Source organism: Giraffa tippelskirchi, chromosome 4 (assembly GCF_054371585.1).
Source record: "Giraffa tippelskirchi isolate mGirTip1 chromosome 4, T2T-mGirTip1v1.2.pri, whole genome shotgun sequence".
Lineage (NCBI taxonomy): Eukaryota > Metazoa > Chordata > Mammalia > Artiodactyla > Giraffidae > Giraffa > Giraffa tippelskirchi.
Window position 1 is genome coordinate 38,468,123 of NC_137278.1, and position 17,645 is coordinate 38,485,767.

At 39.2% G+C, this 17,645-nt stretch overlaps 1 protein-coding gene across 1 annotated transcript in view; it reads right to left on the reverse strand.

Moving 5' to 3' along the window:
* PLEK (pleckstrin) overlaps positions 1–8,674 on the reverse strand; it is a 26,538-nt gene extending 17,864 nt beyond the window's left edge. Inside the window, exon 1 of the mRNA XM_081595698.1 lies at positions 8,570–8,674. Coding sequence (XP_081451824.1) covers positions 8,570–8,611 — 42 coding nt within the window. The 5' untranslated portion in view covers positions 8,612–8,674. The remainder of the gene's footprint in view (positions 1–8,569) is intronic.
* Between the last annotated feature and the right edge of the window lie 8,971 nt (positions 8,675–17,645).

The window sequence follows — 17,645 nt, forward strand, 5'->3', positions numbered from 1 at the left end:
CTGCTGAAATGCCTTTCAAGGCTCAAATTTTAGATTCTACTTCACACCTATCAAAGATTTATAAATGCCAGAATCACTCAGGGCTTTTGACCTTGGAACTGGCATAAAATGAGAAGTCAGCCAACACTGCATTCCTTCTGTAGACAGTTTAAATAAAACTACTATGCAGCCAACTGTTCAAAATGAGTTTGTGCTCTCCTAATTCAAATGTAGCCTCAGGGTCTGTCTGGTCACTCGGAGGAGGGTGTCATTTGGGATTCAGGGCCATTGTGCTCATTGAGGAGGCTGATATTGGTAAAGACAAGAGAAATCCAGAGAGCTTAAAAAGTGGGGACTTTCTTCCAGGCTTGGTAGTGGTTAGTTAGGTTAGGATGATGGAATTCTGGGTCATCACTCGCCGCATCTGCCAGCTTCTCCCTGGAGTAACCTGATAGCACCCCCCCACACACACAATCCCTGTATTTACCCTTCTCTGTCCTTAACCTTCTTGGTGCTTACACAAGAGCAAACCCAGAAGTGTGATCACAGAGTGTCCATGCTAGAAAGACATTTAGTATCATCTACCATCACCCTCATCACGCAAGTAAGAAAGTTGAAGCTAGTTTAAGAAACTGGGCCTAGTACACTCGACCAGTTAATGTGAGACCAAAATTAGAATCCATGTCTCCTGATACCCAATATGTTCTTTCCACTTCCCCTTAGATGCCATCTTCATTCTGGTTCTCACATAAATTTGAGTCATATTGGAATCTAAATCAATTTTTAGGTCACCTAGCCAGCTATATATATAACCTCGTATATATGTGTGTGTGTGTATAAAATCATGTGTGTGTGTGTACTTAGTTACTCAGTTATATCTGACTCTTTGTGACTCCATCAATCATAAAACATACCTAAATCATAAATCACATCATAGCATGATCATATATAAAAGATATGTTTTATGATACTGTACATATATAAGGTTTACACATATAAATAAATATATATGTGGCACATGTCTGTTTTCTTCCGTTATAGGCCAAAATCTATACAATTACGTGTCAGAGTCGGCAGGTTTTAGGTGCCGAATCAAATTTAAAGTTTCCAAGTGAGTCACTGTACATCATCGTGGAAATGGCTAGTTTCGTGCATAAAAGTCTGACACTGCATGACACCAAAAGAAGAAAACTTAAAGGTCAAGATATTTGACCATATAAAAAAATTGAATTTTTGTACAGTAAGAAAACAAATGAATGAATAGTAACAATAACAACAAAAACCCTGAACAACTGAAAAACAAATTAAAAGGTGTGTATATTTATAACAAATTATCATATAATTAAAGATTAATATCCATAATATATTTTTAACCCTTTAGAATCAATAAGAAATATACAAACCCTATGCATTTTTTTAGATGGGCAAATGATATAAGCAGGCAATTTTCAAGAGAAAAACATCTGGGTCCAATAAATGTAAAAATGCACTGCTTCAACAGCATTCAAACAAATGCAAATGAAATAAAATATAATCTTGTTCTTTAATATGTTTTTTTAAAAGATTTATAAAATATATGAAGATTTGGGGAAATTGGCATGTGGAAGACAAAAAGAAGCTCTGTGAGTCAGCGCTTTGATGTGGGATGTCAAAATGACTGAAGTCAATTGTGGGCTATATAAATAGAAGCACAGGAAAGTAACAAAGGTTCTAACTTTAAATGGAGTCTAACCAGTAGTGACGGAGACAAATGGTCCAAACTCAAATCCCAGCTCTGCCTCATTCTAGGAATGTGATCTTGAGGAATGTTTAAACCTCATTTGCTATATCTGGCAAATGGGAATAACGCTACTACATATTTCTTAGGATGATTAGGAGATTAACTAAAATAATCTATGTAAATTGCTAAGGGCAATATCCAGAACATAGTAAGCACCCAATAAAACCTACCTAGTCTCTGTAATTCTGTGTTTATAGATATACCAATAAAACCCACCTACTCTCTGTAATTCTGTGTTTATAGATATCAGGGCTTTCCTGATGGCTCAGTGGGTAAAGAATCTGCCTGCAGCACAAGAGACACTGGAGACACTAGTTCAAACCCTGGGTCGGGAAGATCCCCTGGAGAATGAAATAGCAACCCACTCCAGTATTCTTGCTTAGGAAATCCCATGGACAGAGGATCCTGGAGGGCTACAGTCCATGGGGTCACAGAGGAGTCAGACACGACTGATCGACTAACCACACAGATACACCTGAAGAATGAAACTGAGCTCAGGAAACCTCGAAGTTGCAGATGGAGTGAAGCCTTTTCCATACTCCAGTGAAAATTTTTTTTAAAAGAGAGAGACAAAATGGCATCTCTCTTGGGGAATTATTGGAACCCACAAGTTTGGGCTCAAAAAGGGACTGAGAGAGTAGATGAGGGCTGTCTTCAGAGGTGTGAAACACTGAATTGTTTTGAAGTCCCAGCAGGTGAAAGTTTCAGAAAAAAAAAAACAGTTTGTTGCATAACTTACGGGAGAAAGTCAAATTAGTGTGTTCCCTGGCACAAGAGGTCTTCTAGCATGTTTGTGAACAGATTAGTAAAAGAAATGCAGGCCACAGAAGAGAAGCTCAATTAAATACTTATCAAAATACTTCACATTCCTTTCAATCCTCAGATTCTACACATCTGTTCCAAAAACCTGTTGTCCCTATTGGGCCTTAAGTCTAATTCCTTATCCTCATCTGAACCCTTGGGCCTCATCTACAAGAAAAATACTAAAAAAACAACCCCCACAAAACCCTCAAAAACATGTTTGACATGAATGTCTAAAAATGACTCCATTAGAAATGTTTTAAGTTACTATAATATGAACCCCTGATGTTTTGGTTTCTCTACAGTTCAGTTCAGTTAAGTCACTCAGTTGTGTCCTATTCTTTGTGACCTCATGGACTGCAGCACACGAGGCTTCCCTGTCCATCACCAACTTCCGGAGCCTAATCAAACTCATGTCCATTGAGTTGGTGATGCCATCCAACCATCTCATCCTCTGTCGTCCCCTTCTCCTCCCACCTTCAATCTTTCCCAGCATCAGGGTCTTTTCCAATGAGTCAGTTCTTCGCATCAGGTGGCCAAAGTATTGGAGTTTCAGCTTCAGCCATCAGTCCTTCCAATGAATACTCAGGATTGATTTCCTTTAGGATGGACTGGTTGGATCTCCTTGCAGTCCAAGGGACTCCCAAGAGTCTTTTCCAACACCACGGTTCAAAAGCATCAGTTCTTCAGGGCTCAGCTTTCTTTATAGTCCAACTCTCACATCCATACATGACTACTGAAAAAATCATAGCTTTGACTAGATGTACCTTTGTTGGCAAAATAATGTCTCTGCTTTTTAACATGCTGTCTATGTTGGTCATAACTTTTCTTCCAAGGAGCAAGCATCTTTTAATTTCATGGCTGCAGTCACCATCTGCAGTGATTTTGGAGCCCCCAAAAATAAAGTCTCTCACTGTTTCCATTGTTTCTGCATCTATTTGCCAAGAAGTGATGGGACCAGATGCCATGATTTTAGTTTTCTGAATGTTGAATTTTAAGCCAGCTTTTTCACTCCTCTTTCACTTTCATCAAGAGGCTCTTTAGTTCTTCTTTGCTTTCTGCCCCAATTCCTAGTCCAAACTATTTTTCTCTGGATGTTGGTGGATGTTGGCAATCTGATCTCTGGTTCCTCTGCCTTTTCTAAATCCAGTTTGAACTTCTGGAAGCTCATGGTTCACGTACTGTTAAAGCCTAACTTGGAGAATTTTGAGCATTACTTTGCTAGCGTGTGAGATGAGTGCAACTGTGTGGTAGTTTGAGCATTCTTTGGCATTGCCTTTCTTAAGGACTGGAATGAAAACTGATCTTTTCCAGTCCTGTGGCCACTGCTGAGTTTTCCAAATTTGCTGGCATATTGAGTGCAGCACTTTCACAGCATCATCTTTTAGGATTTGAAATAGCTCAACTGGAATTTGATCACCTCTACTAGCTTTGTTCATAGTGATGCTTCCTAAGGCCCACTTGACTTCACATTCCAGGATGTCTGGCTCTAGGTGAGTGATCACACCATCATGATTATCTGGGTCATGAAGATCTCTTTTACATAGTTCTGTGTATTCTTACCACCTCTTCTTAATATCATCTGCTTTTGTTAGGTCCATACCATTTCTGTCCTTTATTGAGCTTATCTTTATGTGAAATGTTCCCTTGGTATCTCTAATTTTCTTGAAGAGATCGCTAGTCTTTCCCATTCTATTGTTTTCCTCTATTTCTTTGCATCAATCGCTGAGGAAGGCTTTCTTATCTCTCCTTGCTATTCTTTGGAACTCTGTATTCACATGGGTTTATCTTTCCGTTTCTCTTTTGCCTTTCGCTTCTCTTCTATTCACAGCTATTTGTAAGGCCTCCTCAGACAACCATTTTGCCTTTTGCATTTCTTTTTCTTGGGTGTGGTCTTGATCACTGCCTTCTATACAATGTCACGAACCTCCGTCCATAGTTCTTCGCGCACTCTGTCTATCAGATCTAGTCCCTTGAATCTATTTGTTACTTCCACTGTATAATCGTAAGGGATTTGATTTAGGTCATACCTGAATGGTCTAGTGGTTTCCCCTACTTTCTTCACTTTAAGTCTGAATTTGGCAAGAAGGAGTTCATGATCTGAGCCACAGTCAGCTCCTGGTCTTGTTTTTGCTGACTGTATAGAGCTTCTCCATCTTTGGCTGCAAAGAATATAATCAATCTGATTTCGGTATTGACCATGTCCGGTTTTGGGGATTTCCATGTGTAGTCTTCTCTTGTGTTGTTGGAAGAGGGTGTTTGCTATGACCAGTGCATTCTCTTGGCAAAACTCTATTAGCCTCTGCCCTGCTAATTGGTTTCTCTACAAATGATGATAAAGCAGCCCCCACATTTCAGACATTTGCCTTTGTATTGTGGTAATAAAAGAATGAACAAGATGCTATCTTTACTCTCAAAATGCTCACAGTCTAATGGGGGAGAGAGTGACCTTGACCTGCAACTCCAGGGCAGTGTGATAATGCACAAACTGAGACAGGCCTTCCTACACATGGGCAATTTCACAGAAAGACGTCATGACTCATCGGTGAAGGTGGAGAAGCTTGATTTTGTGTGGAACCCCCTTCCAGATACCTCCCTTCACTTCTCCTTTTCCTCAAACTTCTCTTTTCCCATGTTGACATACAGCTAGAATTCAAAGGAAAACTATTTGATGGTCAAAACTACATATTGAACTAAAGCATAACTGTGAGTCAGTATCATCTATTCTCCCATGCTCGTGGGAAATGTTATTTTAAGTTTGGTGTTACAGTCAATGAAGTCCTTATTTCTGCTACATCATAGATTGCATCATTGAGTCCTCCAGTCTGATCCATGACATCATAAGTATAACATCCCAGATCAGTGGTCATTTTGTTTCTGTTTGAATACTTTGAAAGCAAGGAAACTAATTTGTTCAGCAGTATATTTTTTTATATAAATAAATTTTCCAGGTTGGACAATTTCTCAATGAAAACATATTAGGTTAGCAATAGAAAGATGACACAAAGTATTTAACAGCATGATTTCTGGGGCCTTAGAGACTTGGGTTCGAATCTCAACTTTGTCTCTTCCAGGTTACATGGCCTTAAGCAAATTACTTCATTTTTTCCAAACTTTAGTCTCCTCACTTGTAAAATGAAAATAATATAGTACCAATTTCCCATTGCTACAGAGATTAAATGAGATAATACACTTAAAGGGCTGATAACTTACACCTAGCTTGTGGTCAAAAATGGTAACTATATAGGCAGATAAGATAACACAGTTTTGTAGGCAATACTGTGAAGTCATTCTGGCCTAAGGTTCTCCTGGGTACCACCCATCACAACAACGGCACTTTGGAAAAGAAAATCACTGCAGTCTGAGCCCATGAGAGCGACATAAAACATAGTTAGGCATGGCTTTCTGTGACACTGGGATCACACTGCTGGGTTCTAGTCCAACTCTTCCACTTCATAGCTGTGTGACATTAGGCAAGGCCCTTTACCTCTCTGTACCTTACTTTCCGGTGGCTCAGTGGTAATGAATCTGCCTGCTAACGCAGAAGACATAGGTTTGATTCCTGGATCAGGAAGATCCCCTGGAGAAGGAAATAGCAACCCACTCCAGAATTCTTACCTGGGAAATCTCATAAACAGAGGAGCCTGGTGGGCTACAGTCCATGAAAGGCAGATCTTACTTTCCTCTTCCATAAAGTAAAGGTAATAGTTGTTCCCATTATATGTACATAAAGTACATTAAATGGTTAGATCTGTCCCTGCTACAAGGTAAGGGCCACATATGCTGGCTACTCTGACAATGATAATTCAATGGGTGCCGATCATGGGGGATTATTTCATGGCATCTGGAAGACAAGTTTTGGAAGAATTGCTGGGCAGAGACTACTGAGTCCTGCTCTGTTTTGCCCCAGGCTTTCCTCCTTCTGCTTCTGTCTTTTGCAGCCATTTTCTTTCCTTAAAAAGTCCCTTGTCCTCTCTCTAACCACTCCTATTTCTGTGCTTTCCCCAGCCTCACAGGCCACCTAAATTCCTAATACACTCTTTGGATCAGTCCTGCCACTCAACGTAATGGCTGGATAGGTTGTCATAGAAACAACAGTTGGTTCCATAAATTGTGTAGAAATGAAGTTAGTTTGGGAGGTGAAGTTATTGGTTGCATATCACCTGCTCCTCTCTCTTCTTTTAAGCTATGATTACAAACATATCGAAATCAGTGATGTGCTTTCAAGGACCTCCAAAACATGTTTATGCTTATTGTCTGAAGTAACCCCCTAATCAGGGACAAAGAGAGGTTGAGGTCACTGCACACACTCTTGCCCACAGTCCAATTTGTCCAGGCCCCACTCTGGCTCTGCAAAGTTCATCTCATCTCCCTCTAGCTGGCTGGGGAAACCTGCCTTTCAGCAGGCTATCTGCGATCAGTGAGATGGTGGTAGGCTTTGCAGTTAGGCAAGCCTGGGTTTGAATCCCAGGTTGTCCTCTTATCAGTTGTTGGATATGGGCAAGTCACTTATTCTCTCTGAGAAACTAATGTATAGAGTTAAAAATACAAGTATACAATATAAGAGCAATTTTAATTACAAGATGCTTAAATTGTTTTTAAAACAAACAGAAAACCTTTGCAGAAAATGTTTCCATTCACCTGCTCTTGTCAGGATACTAGCCTAAGTGAGCAGGAAAGAAATAGCAACATTAATTATTACTGGTTCTCAAAGAGATTATTAGAGCCTACTGCAAAGTATCTACATACACCTCTGTGTATATTTCCAAAGGATGTTTCAAAATATGGCTAATGAGACAGAATATGGGCTGAGGGCTCATTTATTCTCCGGCACCTACTTGTAACTCTCACAAAGACAGACACATTACACACTCTAATTTAGGCTGAATTTACTCTGCAAATCCCAGTGTACTGGAGACAGGCTCAGTGCCAGGAGATAGGGAGTGAGTTTCTGATCCCAACACTGTCACAGCCGTGTGACTTTGAGCAGTCACCAGCTTCTGGGTCTCAGCTTACTCTTGTGGAAATGAGGGAATGAGGTCAGATGGTCTAAGGTCCCTTCTAGATTTAAATCAAGACAGAATCAGGCAGCAATGTGAGCAGTTTGACCCCCTCTTAGTAGAACACTTCAGGCTAAAATTCAGGTTAAACCATGAACGGCCTAAACAGAGTCCCACTATGCACTCCATCAATTAAAAAATTGGGTCTCTAAAGGAATGTACTGAATTCAGTTCACTTCTAACACCCTGAGCTTACTTGGGTCAGTGTGAGTTACTTGCTCATAGAAGTGTTGTCCACAGGATGCTAACAAGCCTATGTGAGAACTCACCCTCCTGGGAAGATTCACAGTGACGTAGCATACACCCACCATCAGAAGATAAAACAGCAGTGCTAATGAAATTCAGTTTCCTGATGCCTAACCGGTGAAACTAAGCTTTTTTGAGTAAACTCCTGTCTCTATTTTCTAACCTTTAAAATGGTGTATCTACCTACCATCTTAACAGCATGTTATGCAAATTCACTAAGAACTGCGAATAAAAAGATTTCAGTCCAATAAAAAAAGATAAATAAGCTACCATTACTGTATCACTATATCAGCTCATCTTTAATCATTCGCTTCTTCTTCTTTTCCAAAAAAATAAAAAGGGGGAGGAAGAATTTAACTAACAAATGAGTAGTTTCTCCTAGTAGCCTCTGTAGCAGAAGAGTTTGAGTCTTCTGGTATAACACACATGCATGACTCTTGAAAAGGATCCTCTAAATCATGAAGGATTTCCAGACCCTGCCTTCTGGAATTCTCAGTCCCACAAAATCAAGCTATGCTGACACCTGAGGTGGAAGCTTCCATCTTTAAGAACCAGAAGACAGTGGAATGCATACTGGCTTCTCCCCACAACCTTCCACAACCTGCAGTACTCTCCTATTTCAGTGGTAGAGAGTGCAAAGCTGGACCCCAATCCTCCCCCACCCTATTCCCAGGGTCACCATCGCAGGTGACGCTTTGCTTACCCTCTTCACAAGATAGCCCTCTCTGATCCGCTTTGGTTCCATGTCAGGTGGACAGAAAGCCGGGTGCCCTCACAGATGAGTCGTCTCAGAAGCTCACCCTCCTCTGAGAGCTGGGGCAGTTGTGGGCTGCTTTTCTAGAGTGAGGTCCCTTTCACAATTTCCCCTCTGCGGGCGATCTCGTGATCACATCCTCTTCTCCTCACTGGGGTGGAAGATCAGAATAAGGAACTGCAGCTTGAAACAACCCATTCTTTGCTAATGTTGGAGACTTACCATAAGTACAGCTGGATTGAGGGTCAATTTTTATTACCAAAAAGGAAAACGTTCTCCTAAAAGGAGAAAAATGGTGAAAGGAAGGCGAAAGTGAAAAAGAAAGCCTTACTCATGGAAATTGTCCTGGCTTAGGAATTATTCCTGAGAGCCTCAAAATGCTTAATAAAAATGCCAAGAAATTCAAAACTGTCTGGTGAACATAAAGGCAACTACTATTAAGTGAAGGTCTGTCCCAGGTATTCTCCTAGGCGTGTTTCAGCCGACCTCATTTAATGTAGCTGTTACAAGAAACACATAGGGGACAGTATACTGTTCCTTCTGTAAAATTCTCAAGACGTAAGGACACTTATGCTCAGAGAAGTAAAGAGTTGTCTTGAGGACACACAGCAGGTAAGGGACAGAAGAGTAGGGTGGGTCTTTACTAGGGTGCTGGGGTCTCCTATCTGGCGTGAGATGCATGTGTCACACAGAACGTTAATCCCACAGTAAAAAGAAGCCAGTATTCAAACATGTTTGAGAAATTGTACAAATTAAAGACCCCCCCCACACACACACACCCACAAGTACTACAGCCAAGAATCCTACTGTCATGGTGTTTAAAGTGTGTTTTTCAAATTCATTTGACCACAGAATTCTTTTTTGAGCAATTTCTATCAACATTCTTGTCATAAGTTGAATTGAAAAAAAAACCTCAAAAATATATTTAACATGAATATCTAAAAATGACCCTCAACCACAAAAAAAAGTCCTAACCCCCAGTACTTTAGAAAGCGACCTTATTTGGCAATAGTGTTATTGAAGATGTAATTAGTTAGGATGAGGTCATACTGGAGTAGGTTGGCCCTTAATCCAGTATGACTGGTTTCCTTGAATAAGAAGAGTAAGGGGACTTCCCAGGTCACCCAGTGATTAAGACTTCACCCTCCAATGCAGTGGGTGCAGGTTTGATCTCTGGTCAGGGAGCTAAAATCCCACATGCCTTGTGGCCAAAAAACCAAAACATAAAACAAAATATTGTTACAAATTCAATAAAGACTCTTAAAATGTCCACATCAAAAAAAAAACATCTAAAAAAAGGAAGAAGAGTGAGACACACAGAAAGAAGGCAGTTATGTGAGAGCAAAGGCAGAACTGGAGTGGTATCTCTACATGCCAAAGAACGTCAGGGACTGTCAGCAAATACCAGAAGCTGAAGAGGCAGGCGAGTTTCCCTTCTACAGCAGTCATAGGGAACACGGCCCTGCCAGTTGATTTCAGCCTTCTAACCTCCGGGATTGTGAAACGATCAATTTCTGATGGTTTATGTCTGCTGCGGCCAGCACAGCAGGTAGGGATCAAAAGTGGTCGACACACAGTTTGGGAAAAAGAAACTAGAGGCAACATGAAAGTTTTAAAGATAGGATCAGGGGACTCAAGACCTCTTGAGTCAAGAGCCCCGTTCCTCAGAGCCACATCGCTTTTACTGAGTGTCCTGGCAAGCAGAAAGTATCTGTTGTGCTACGATGAAGTCATCAGCCTCCTGTGTCCCCGGTCATGTCTCCCGTTTTATTGATTACTTTAAACCATCTTTGTCATTTTCTTGTACACAGACCTGCATATGCCTTGGGAAAACATGTTAGTGTGTGCACAAGCAGTGTTCTGAGCTTGTGCTGACCTGGCGTTCCAAGGTGCTCATTATGTTTTTCCTTAGCTTAGCAGGGCATGACAACTCCAACCAACCCAATGTACTTTTATGTGGGTTATGCTGTATTGCTATATTTTGCTTTTATTCTTTTCCCATGGTGATTTTCTCATGGCTAAGCCAGAGCAACAGGTGGCTTGACTATTAACCCCTGCATATACCCTTTTTTGTTTTTGTAGCAGAAGATATGTTGCTCTCGCAATTTCTTTCTTCATTAGTTCTTGGAGGGATTTTTGCACGTATCTGAGGACTAAACAGAAAATTATAGCTAAAACAACAAACAGCAAAACACAGCTAGTGTTTCAATGAGACCACTTCCGATGCCTTTGATCCACTCGAGAAAACTCAATGAGTTAAGGCTGTCTGCTATTCCTTGAAGTTTATCTATACCTGTTAATAGTCTAAGAGAACCATGCTGCATGCCAATGATTTTTTCTTGTAGCTTTTTAATATCTAGAAGAAGGTTGTCAGCTGTACGGCCCTGCAAGTGCCGTCTAACTTTTTCCCAGGAGTGTTCAGATTGGTTATATTCCTGGGGGCTACACAGAAAGTAGTAATGTTCCAATCACACTTTAAATGTATTTATAATTTAAGACATTGTACTTCATCTTCTAAGAGTAGCATTGCATTTTTTAAATCCACCAACCTGTTGTTAATCTCCTCATCTATATGAGTTTGGGCTCCCCAGTATACTCTGAGATTTTTGTATATGTTTGGAGATAGTCTTTTTTACCTTGATGAGGCTGTTGAGAAATCATGTGTATTCAATTTCTGGAGGGATGAGGCAGAGAGAAAAGAAAAATGTTTTAATTTTACCCACAGGTGTAAATCACTAAATTGTTTCAAACCATCAGTGACTTGAGGAGAAAAGCCTTTTAATATCTGAAAACCAAGATTAGAAACCAGTAATGTGTCAGACAAAAAGTCATGAAAATTGTATTCATATTTAGCAGTCTGTTTAATCTCATGTAACCAGTTCCTCTGTTCTGTGGTCCTTGCCTAACAACAAAGGATGTCAGTAAGAGTGATAGTCTCCAAGAAGCTCACGAAATTTTTGCCAGTGTCTGTACGACCTGTCCAGCAAAGTGGGTGCCCTGATCACTGGAGATTGAAGAAAATGTATTTTAACCATTTTTTTTCCATTGTGAGATTATTAACCCCACAGCCAGGAAAGGCTTTATCCTATCAAATAAAAGTAAGGTTTGTCAGGGAGCCGGGAAAAGCCAAGCGGCCGTCTTGGATTTCCTATAGCCCCAACTGTTTGGTTTATAGCCATTGTTTATCCATTTTAAATTTCCTGATGAGGGGTTAATTTTGTAGAAGCAGAATGAGCTTTGTCTATGTGTGTCATAGTCTTCATAGATCATTGTGAAATAACACTCATTCATTTTATCAAAGTAACAAAAGATTTTAAAAGCAAATATGAATCACTTAAAGACAAAGAAATTTACATAATCTGTAATCAAAAGCCATATTCCAAGAAGACTTTGTTTTATTTAACAGGAAAAGAAAATCAAATTCCAGATTGGTACCAGTTTATATTTATTGTGAAACAACAGTTCTTCATTTAGTCAAAGTAACAATAAAAGATTTCAAAGGCAGTTTAATGTCTTAAGAGACTTGTATCATGCACAAAACTCTCTTCCACTTGCCACAAGCCTTTTTTACACTTCTGTATTCATCACTCTATTTGCCCATTCAGAAAACAGCCACCTGCAAGTTCAGATGTACTTCCTTTTTCATTAATAGAATGTAATTCCATTCCTTATACCTTTTTATTAAAAACACAGCTTACTTTCCTTTAGCAACCATGAACCGTACCTTATATCATCATTCTGTAGATTGGTAAATATAAACCACTCAAAGCTATGTCATTTGAAAAAGTATCTTCACAAAGTCAATAAATAAACATTAATACCAGGTATCAATTCAATAGTGAATATTTCCCAGTTCACACAAGTCTGAAATTCAGTTTAATTTTTTTGAATTTAGAATGGATTCATAAGCACTTATTTCTCTTTAGGCCAATTAAATAGAGCTCTCTGACCAACCAGCCTTTAGCAATTTTGTCCAAGGGCAAAGACACAAACTGAGACACATAAATTTTGATATAGCCATATAGACAGGGATCTCATAGTTTTCTGCTCGATATTTAAAATATCTCTTTGCCCCTTCTCTTTTTCTTGGTTTGAATTCTACCAATTTGTTCATGGCTGGAGTCCCACATAGAGGGGCTGTGCATCCCAAGGACATGATAAGACTTAACTTTAGGTTTTTTCCTAGGCCTGTTTTTGTTTCTCAGGCAGAATTGGAGCTCCAAAAAAGTATTTTAACAAGCCAGCATTTTTTTTTTTTTAATTACACGTGCAAGAAGAACTGGTCTCACAATTTCAAAAAGACTTCATTTTAACCAGTTTTCTCTGGAGTCTAAAAACTTTCATGGCCATTCAGTATCAAAAATGTCATCTCTCTTTTTGTAGTCATAGTTTCATAGTTAAAAATTACACCAGAGTATGTTCAAATTGGCTCTGATGACAGGAGTGGAGAGACTGATAAGAAGTTGTCCCAGCAGAGATTGTCTCTCTGGGCAGATGAGGTCTTCTCTTAAAGTAAAGAAAGCCTGTCCTTTAATCTCTATTTTCTCCCAGGCTCTTATGCAGTATCACCTCACCTGTTCTATAGCCTGATCTTCCATAAGCACTTGATCTTGAGTTTTCCTCCAATTTCCACTGCCTGTCAGTTGACCTAAAGAGATGGGGATTAGCAAGGAAACACAAACTTTAAATGACACAATGTACCAGTTAGACCTAATTGATATCTAAAGGACATTTCACCCCAAAACAATGGATTTCACCTTTTTCTCAAGTGCACACGGAACATTCTCCAGGATAGATCACATCCTGGGCCATAAATCAAGCCTTGGTAAATTCAAAAAAATTGAAATCATTTCAAGCATCTTTTCTGATCACACTATGGTAAGATTAGATGTCAACTACAGGAAAAAAAAAAACTATTGAAAATACAAACATATGGAGCCTAAGCAACATGCTTCTGAATAACCAACAAATCACAGAAGAAATAAAAAAAAAATATTCATAGAAACAAATGAAAATGAAAGCACAACAACCCAAAACCTATGGGATTCAGTAAAAGCAGTACTAAGGGAAAGGTTCCTAGCAATATAAGCTTACCTCAAGAAACAAGAGAAAAATCAAATAAATAACCTAACTTTACACCTAAAGCAACTAGAAAAAGAAGAAATGAAGAACCCCAGGGTTAGTAGAAGGAAAGAAATCACAAAAATTAAGGCAGAAATAAATGAAAAAGAAACAAAGGAGACTATAGCAAAAATCAACAAAACTAAAAGCTGGTTCTTTCAGAAGATAAATAAAATAGACAAACCATTAGCCAGACTCATCAAGGAAAAAAGGGAGAAGAATCAAATCAACAAAATTATAAATGAAAATGGAGAAATCACAACAGACTACACAGAAATACAAAGAATCATAAGAGACTACTATCAGCAACTATATGACAATAAAATGGACAACTTGAAAGAAATGGACGAATTCTTAGAAATGTATAACCTTCTAAAACTGATCCAGGAAGAAATAGAAAATCTTAACAGACCCATCACAGGCACAGAAATAGAAACTGTAATCAAATATCTTCCAACAAGCAAAACCCCAGGACCAGATGGCTTCACAGCTGAACTCTACCAAAAATTTAGAGCAGAGCTAATGCATATTCTACTCAAACTCTTCCAGAAAATTGCAGAGGAAGGTAAACTGCCAAACTCATTCTATGAGGCCAACATCACCCTAAAACCAAAGCCAGACAAAGATGCTACAAAAAAGAGAAAACTACAGACCAATATCACTGATGAACATAGATGCAAAAATCCTCAACAAAATTCTAGCAAACAGAATTCAACAACATATTTAAAAGATCATACATCATGATCAAGTGGGCTTTATCCCAGGGATGCAAGGACTCTTCAATATTTGCAAATCAATCAATGTGATACACCACATTAATAAATTGAAAACTAAAAACCATATGATTATCTCAATAGATGCAGAGAAAGCCTTTGACAAAATTCAACATCCATTTATGATAAAAACCCTTCAGAAAGCAAGCATAGAAGGGCCATACCTCAACATAATAAAAGCCACATATGATAAACCCACAGCAAACATCCTCAATGGTGAAAAACTGAAAGCATTTCCCCTAAAGTCAGGAACAAGACAAGGATGCCCACTCTCACCACTACTATTTAACATAGTTTTGGAAGTTTTAGCCGCAGCAATCAGAGAAGAAAAAGAAATCAAAGGAACCAGATTGGAAAAGAAGAAGTAAAACTCTCACTGTTTGCAGATGACATGATCCTCTACATAGAAAACCCTAAAGACACCACCAGAAAATTACTAGAGCTAACCAATGAATATAGTCAAAGTTGCAGGATATAAAATGAACACACAGAAATCCCTTGCATTCCTATACACTAACAATGAGAAAACAGAAAGAGAAATTAAGGAAATAATTCCATTCACCATTGCAACGAAAAGAATAAAATACTTAGGAATATATCTACCTAAAGAAACAAAAGAACTATATATAGAAAACTATAAAACACTGGTGAAAGAAATCAAAGAGGACACAAATAGATGGAGAAATATACCATGTTCATGGATCAGAAGAATCAATATCGTAAAAATGAGTATACTAGCCAAAGCAATCTATAGATTCAATGCAATCCCTATCAAGCTACCAACGGTCTTTTCCACAGAACCAGAACAAATAATTTCACAATTTTTACAGAAATACAAAAAATCTTGAATAGCCAAAGCAATCTTGAGAAAGAAGAATGAAACTGGAGGAATCAATCTTCCTGACTTCAGACTATACTGCAACGCTACAGTCATCAAGACAGTATGGTACTGGCACAAAGACAGAAATATAGATCAATGGAACAAAATAGTCCAGAGATAAATCCATGCACCTATGGACACCTTATCTTTGACAAAGGAGGCAAGAATATACAATGGAGAAAAGACAATCTCTTTAACAAGTGGTGCTGGGAAAATTGGTCAACCACTTGTAAAAGAATAAAACTGGAACATTTTCTAATACCGTACACAAAAATAAACTTGAAATGAATTAAAGATCTAAATGTAAGACCAGAAACTATAAAACTCCTAGAGGAAAACACAGGCAAAAACACTCTCCGACATAAATCACAGCAAGATCTCCTATGACCCACCTCCCAGAATATTGGAAATAAAAGCAAAAATAAACAAATGGGACCTAATTAAACTTAAAAGCTTTTGCACAACAAAGGAAACTATAAGCAAGGGGAAAAGATAGCCTTCACAATGGGAGAAAATAATAGCAAATGAAGCAACTGACGAAGAATTAATCTCAAAAATATACAAGCAGATCATGCAGCTCTGTACTAGAAAAATAAATGACCCAATCAAAAAATGGGCCAAAGAACTAAACAGACATTTCTCCAAAGAAGACGTACCAATGGCTAACAAACACATGAAAAGATGCTCAACATCACTCATTATCAGAGAAATGCAAATCAAAACCACAATGATGTACCATCTCCTGCCGGTCAGAATGGCTGCTATCAAAAAAGTCTACAAACAATAAATGCTGGAGAGGGTGCGGAGAAAAAGGAACTCTCTTACACTTTTGGTGTGAATGCAAACTAGTACAGCCACTATAGAGAACAGTGTGGAGATTCCTTTAAAAACTGGAAATAGAACTGCCATACGTCCCAGCAATCCCACTGCTGGGCATACACATCAAGGAAACCAGAACTGAAAGAGACACGTGTACCCCAATGTTCATCACAGCACTGTTTACAATAGCTAGGACATGGAAGCAACCTGGATGTCCATCGGCAGATGAATGGATAAGAAAGTTGTGGTACAAATACATGATGGAATTCAGTTCAATTCAGTCACTCAGCCGTGTCCGACTCTTTGCGACCCCATGAACCACAGCACGCCAGACCTCCCTATCCATCACCAACTGCCGGAGTCTACCCAAACCCATGTCCATTGAGTCGGTGATGCCATCCAACCATCTCATCCTCTGTTGTCCCCTTCTCCTCCTGCCCTCAATCTTTCCCAGCATCAGGGTCTTTTACTCAGCTATTAAAAAGAATGCATTTGAATCAGTTGTAAAGAAGTGGATGAAACTGGAGCCTATTATAGAGTGAAGTAAGTTAGAAAGAAAAACACCAATACAGTATATTAATGCATATACATGGAATTTGGAAATGGTAACAATGACCCTATATGTGAGACAGCAAAAGAGACACAGAAATAAAGAACAGATTTTTGGACTCTGAGGGAGAACGCGAGGGTGGGATGATATGAGAGAATAGCATTGAAACATGTATATTATCATATGTGAACTAGATCGCCAGTACACGTTCAATGCATGAGACAGGGTGCTCAGGGCTGGTGCACTGGGACGACACTGAAGGATGGGATCGGGAAGGAGGTGGGAGGGGGGTTCAGGACGGGGGACATGTGGACACCCATGGCTGATTCGTGTCGATGTATGGCAAAAGCCACTACAATATTGTAAAGCAATTAGCCTCCAATTAAAATAAATTAAGTAAAAAATAAATAAATAAAAATAAAGAGATGGGCATCTCTCTGGCTTGGTCATGAGCCACCATAATCAAATGGGAACCCTCAGCTAGTCCCTGCATTATTTCCAAGGTAAAAGGAGAATTTACTCCATAATTTTGAACAGCTTGCTTAAGTTCCTTTAGTATTTTGAAGGGAATCTGTTTGTGTACAGCCTCATACACCCCATTAGGATTATTAGGATCTTTCCCAGGAGCTATCTGTTCATGTATTGTCACTAGAAATGCCATAGTCACAGGGTCCAAATCACCCTCATGTCGAGCCCACCAAATACCTTTCTGGAGGGGTGACAGAAAGAGGGGTCCACGGCAAGGAAGGAAACGCTTGAGTCACTCCAGCAGTTAAGACAGGAGGGGGAGGAAGAGGAGGTAAAGGAAATTCGTCCTTCCCAAACAAATGTGCAGAAGGAACTGTAGCCTTAAGAGCCTCCTGCGTTTTTTGTTCTATCCCC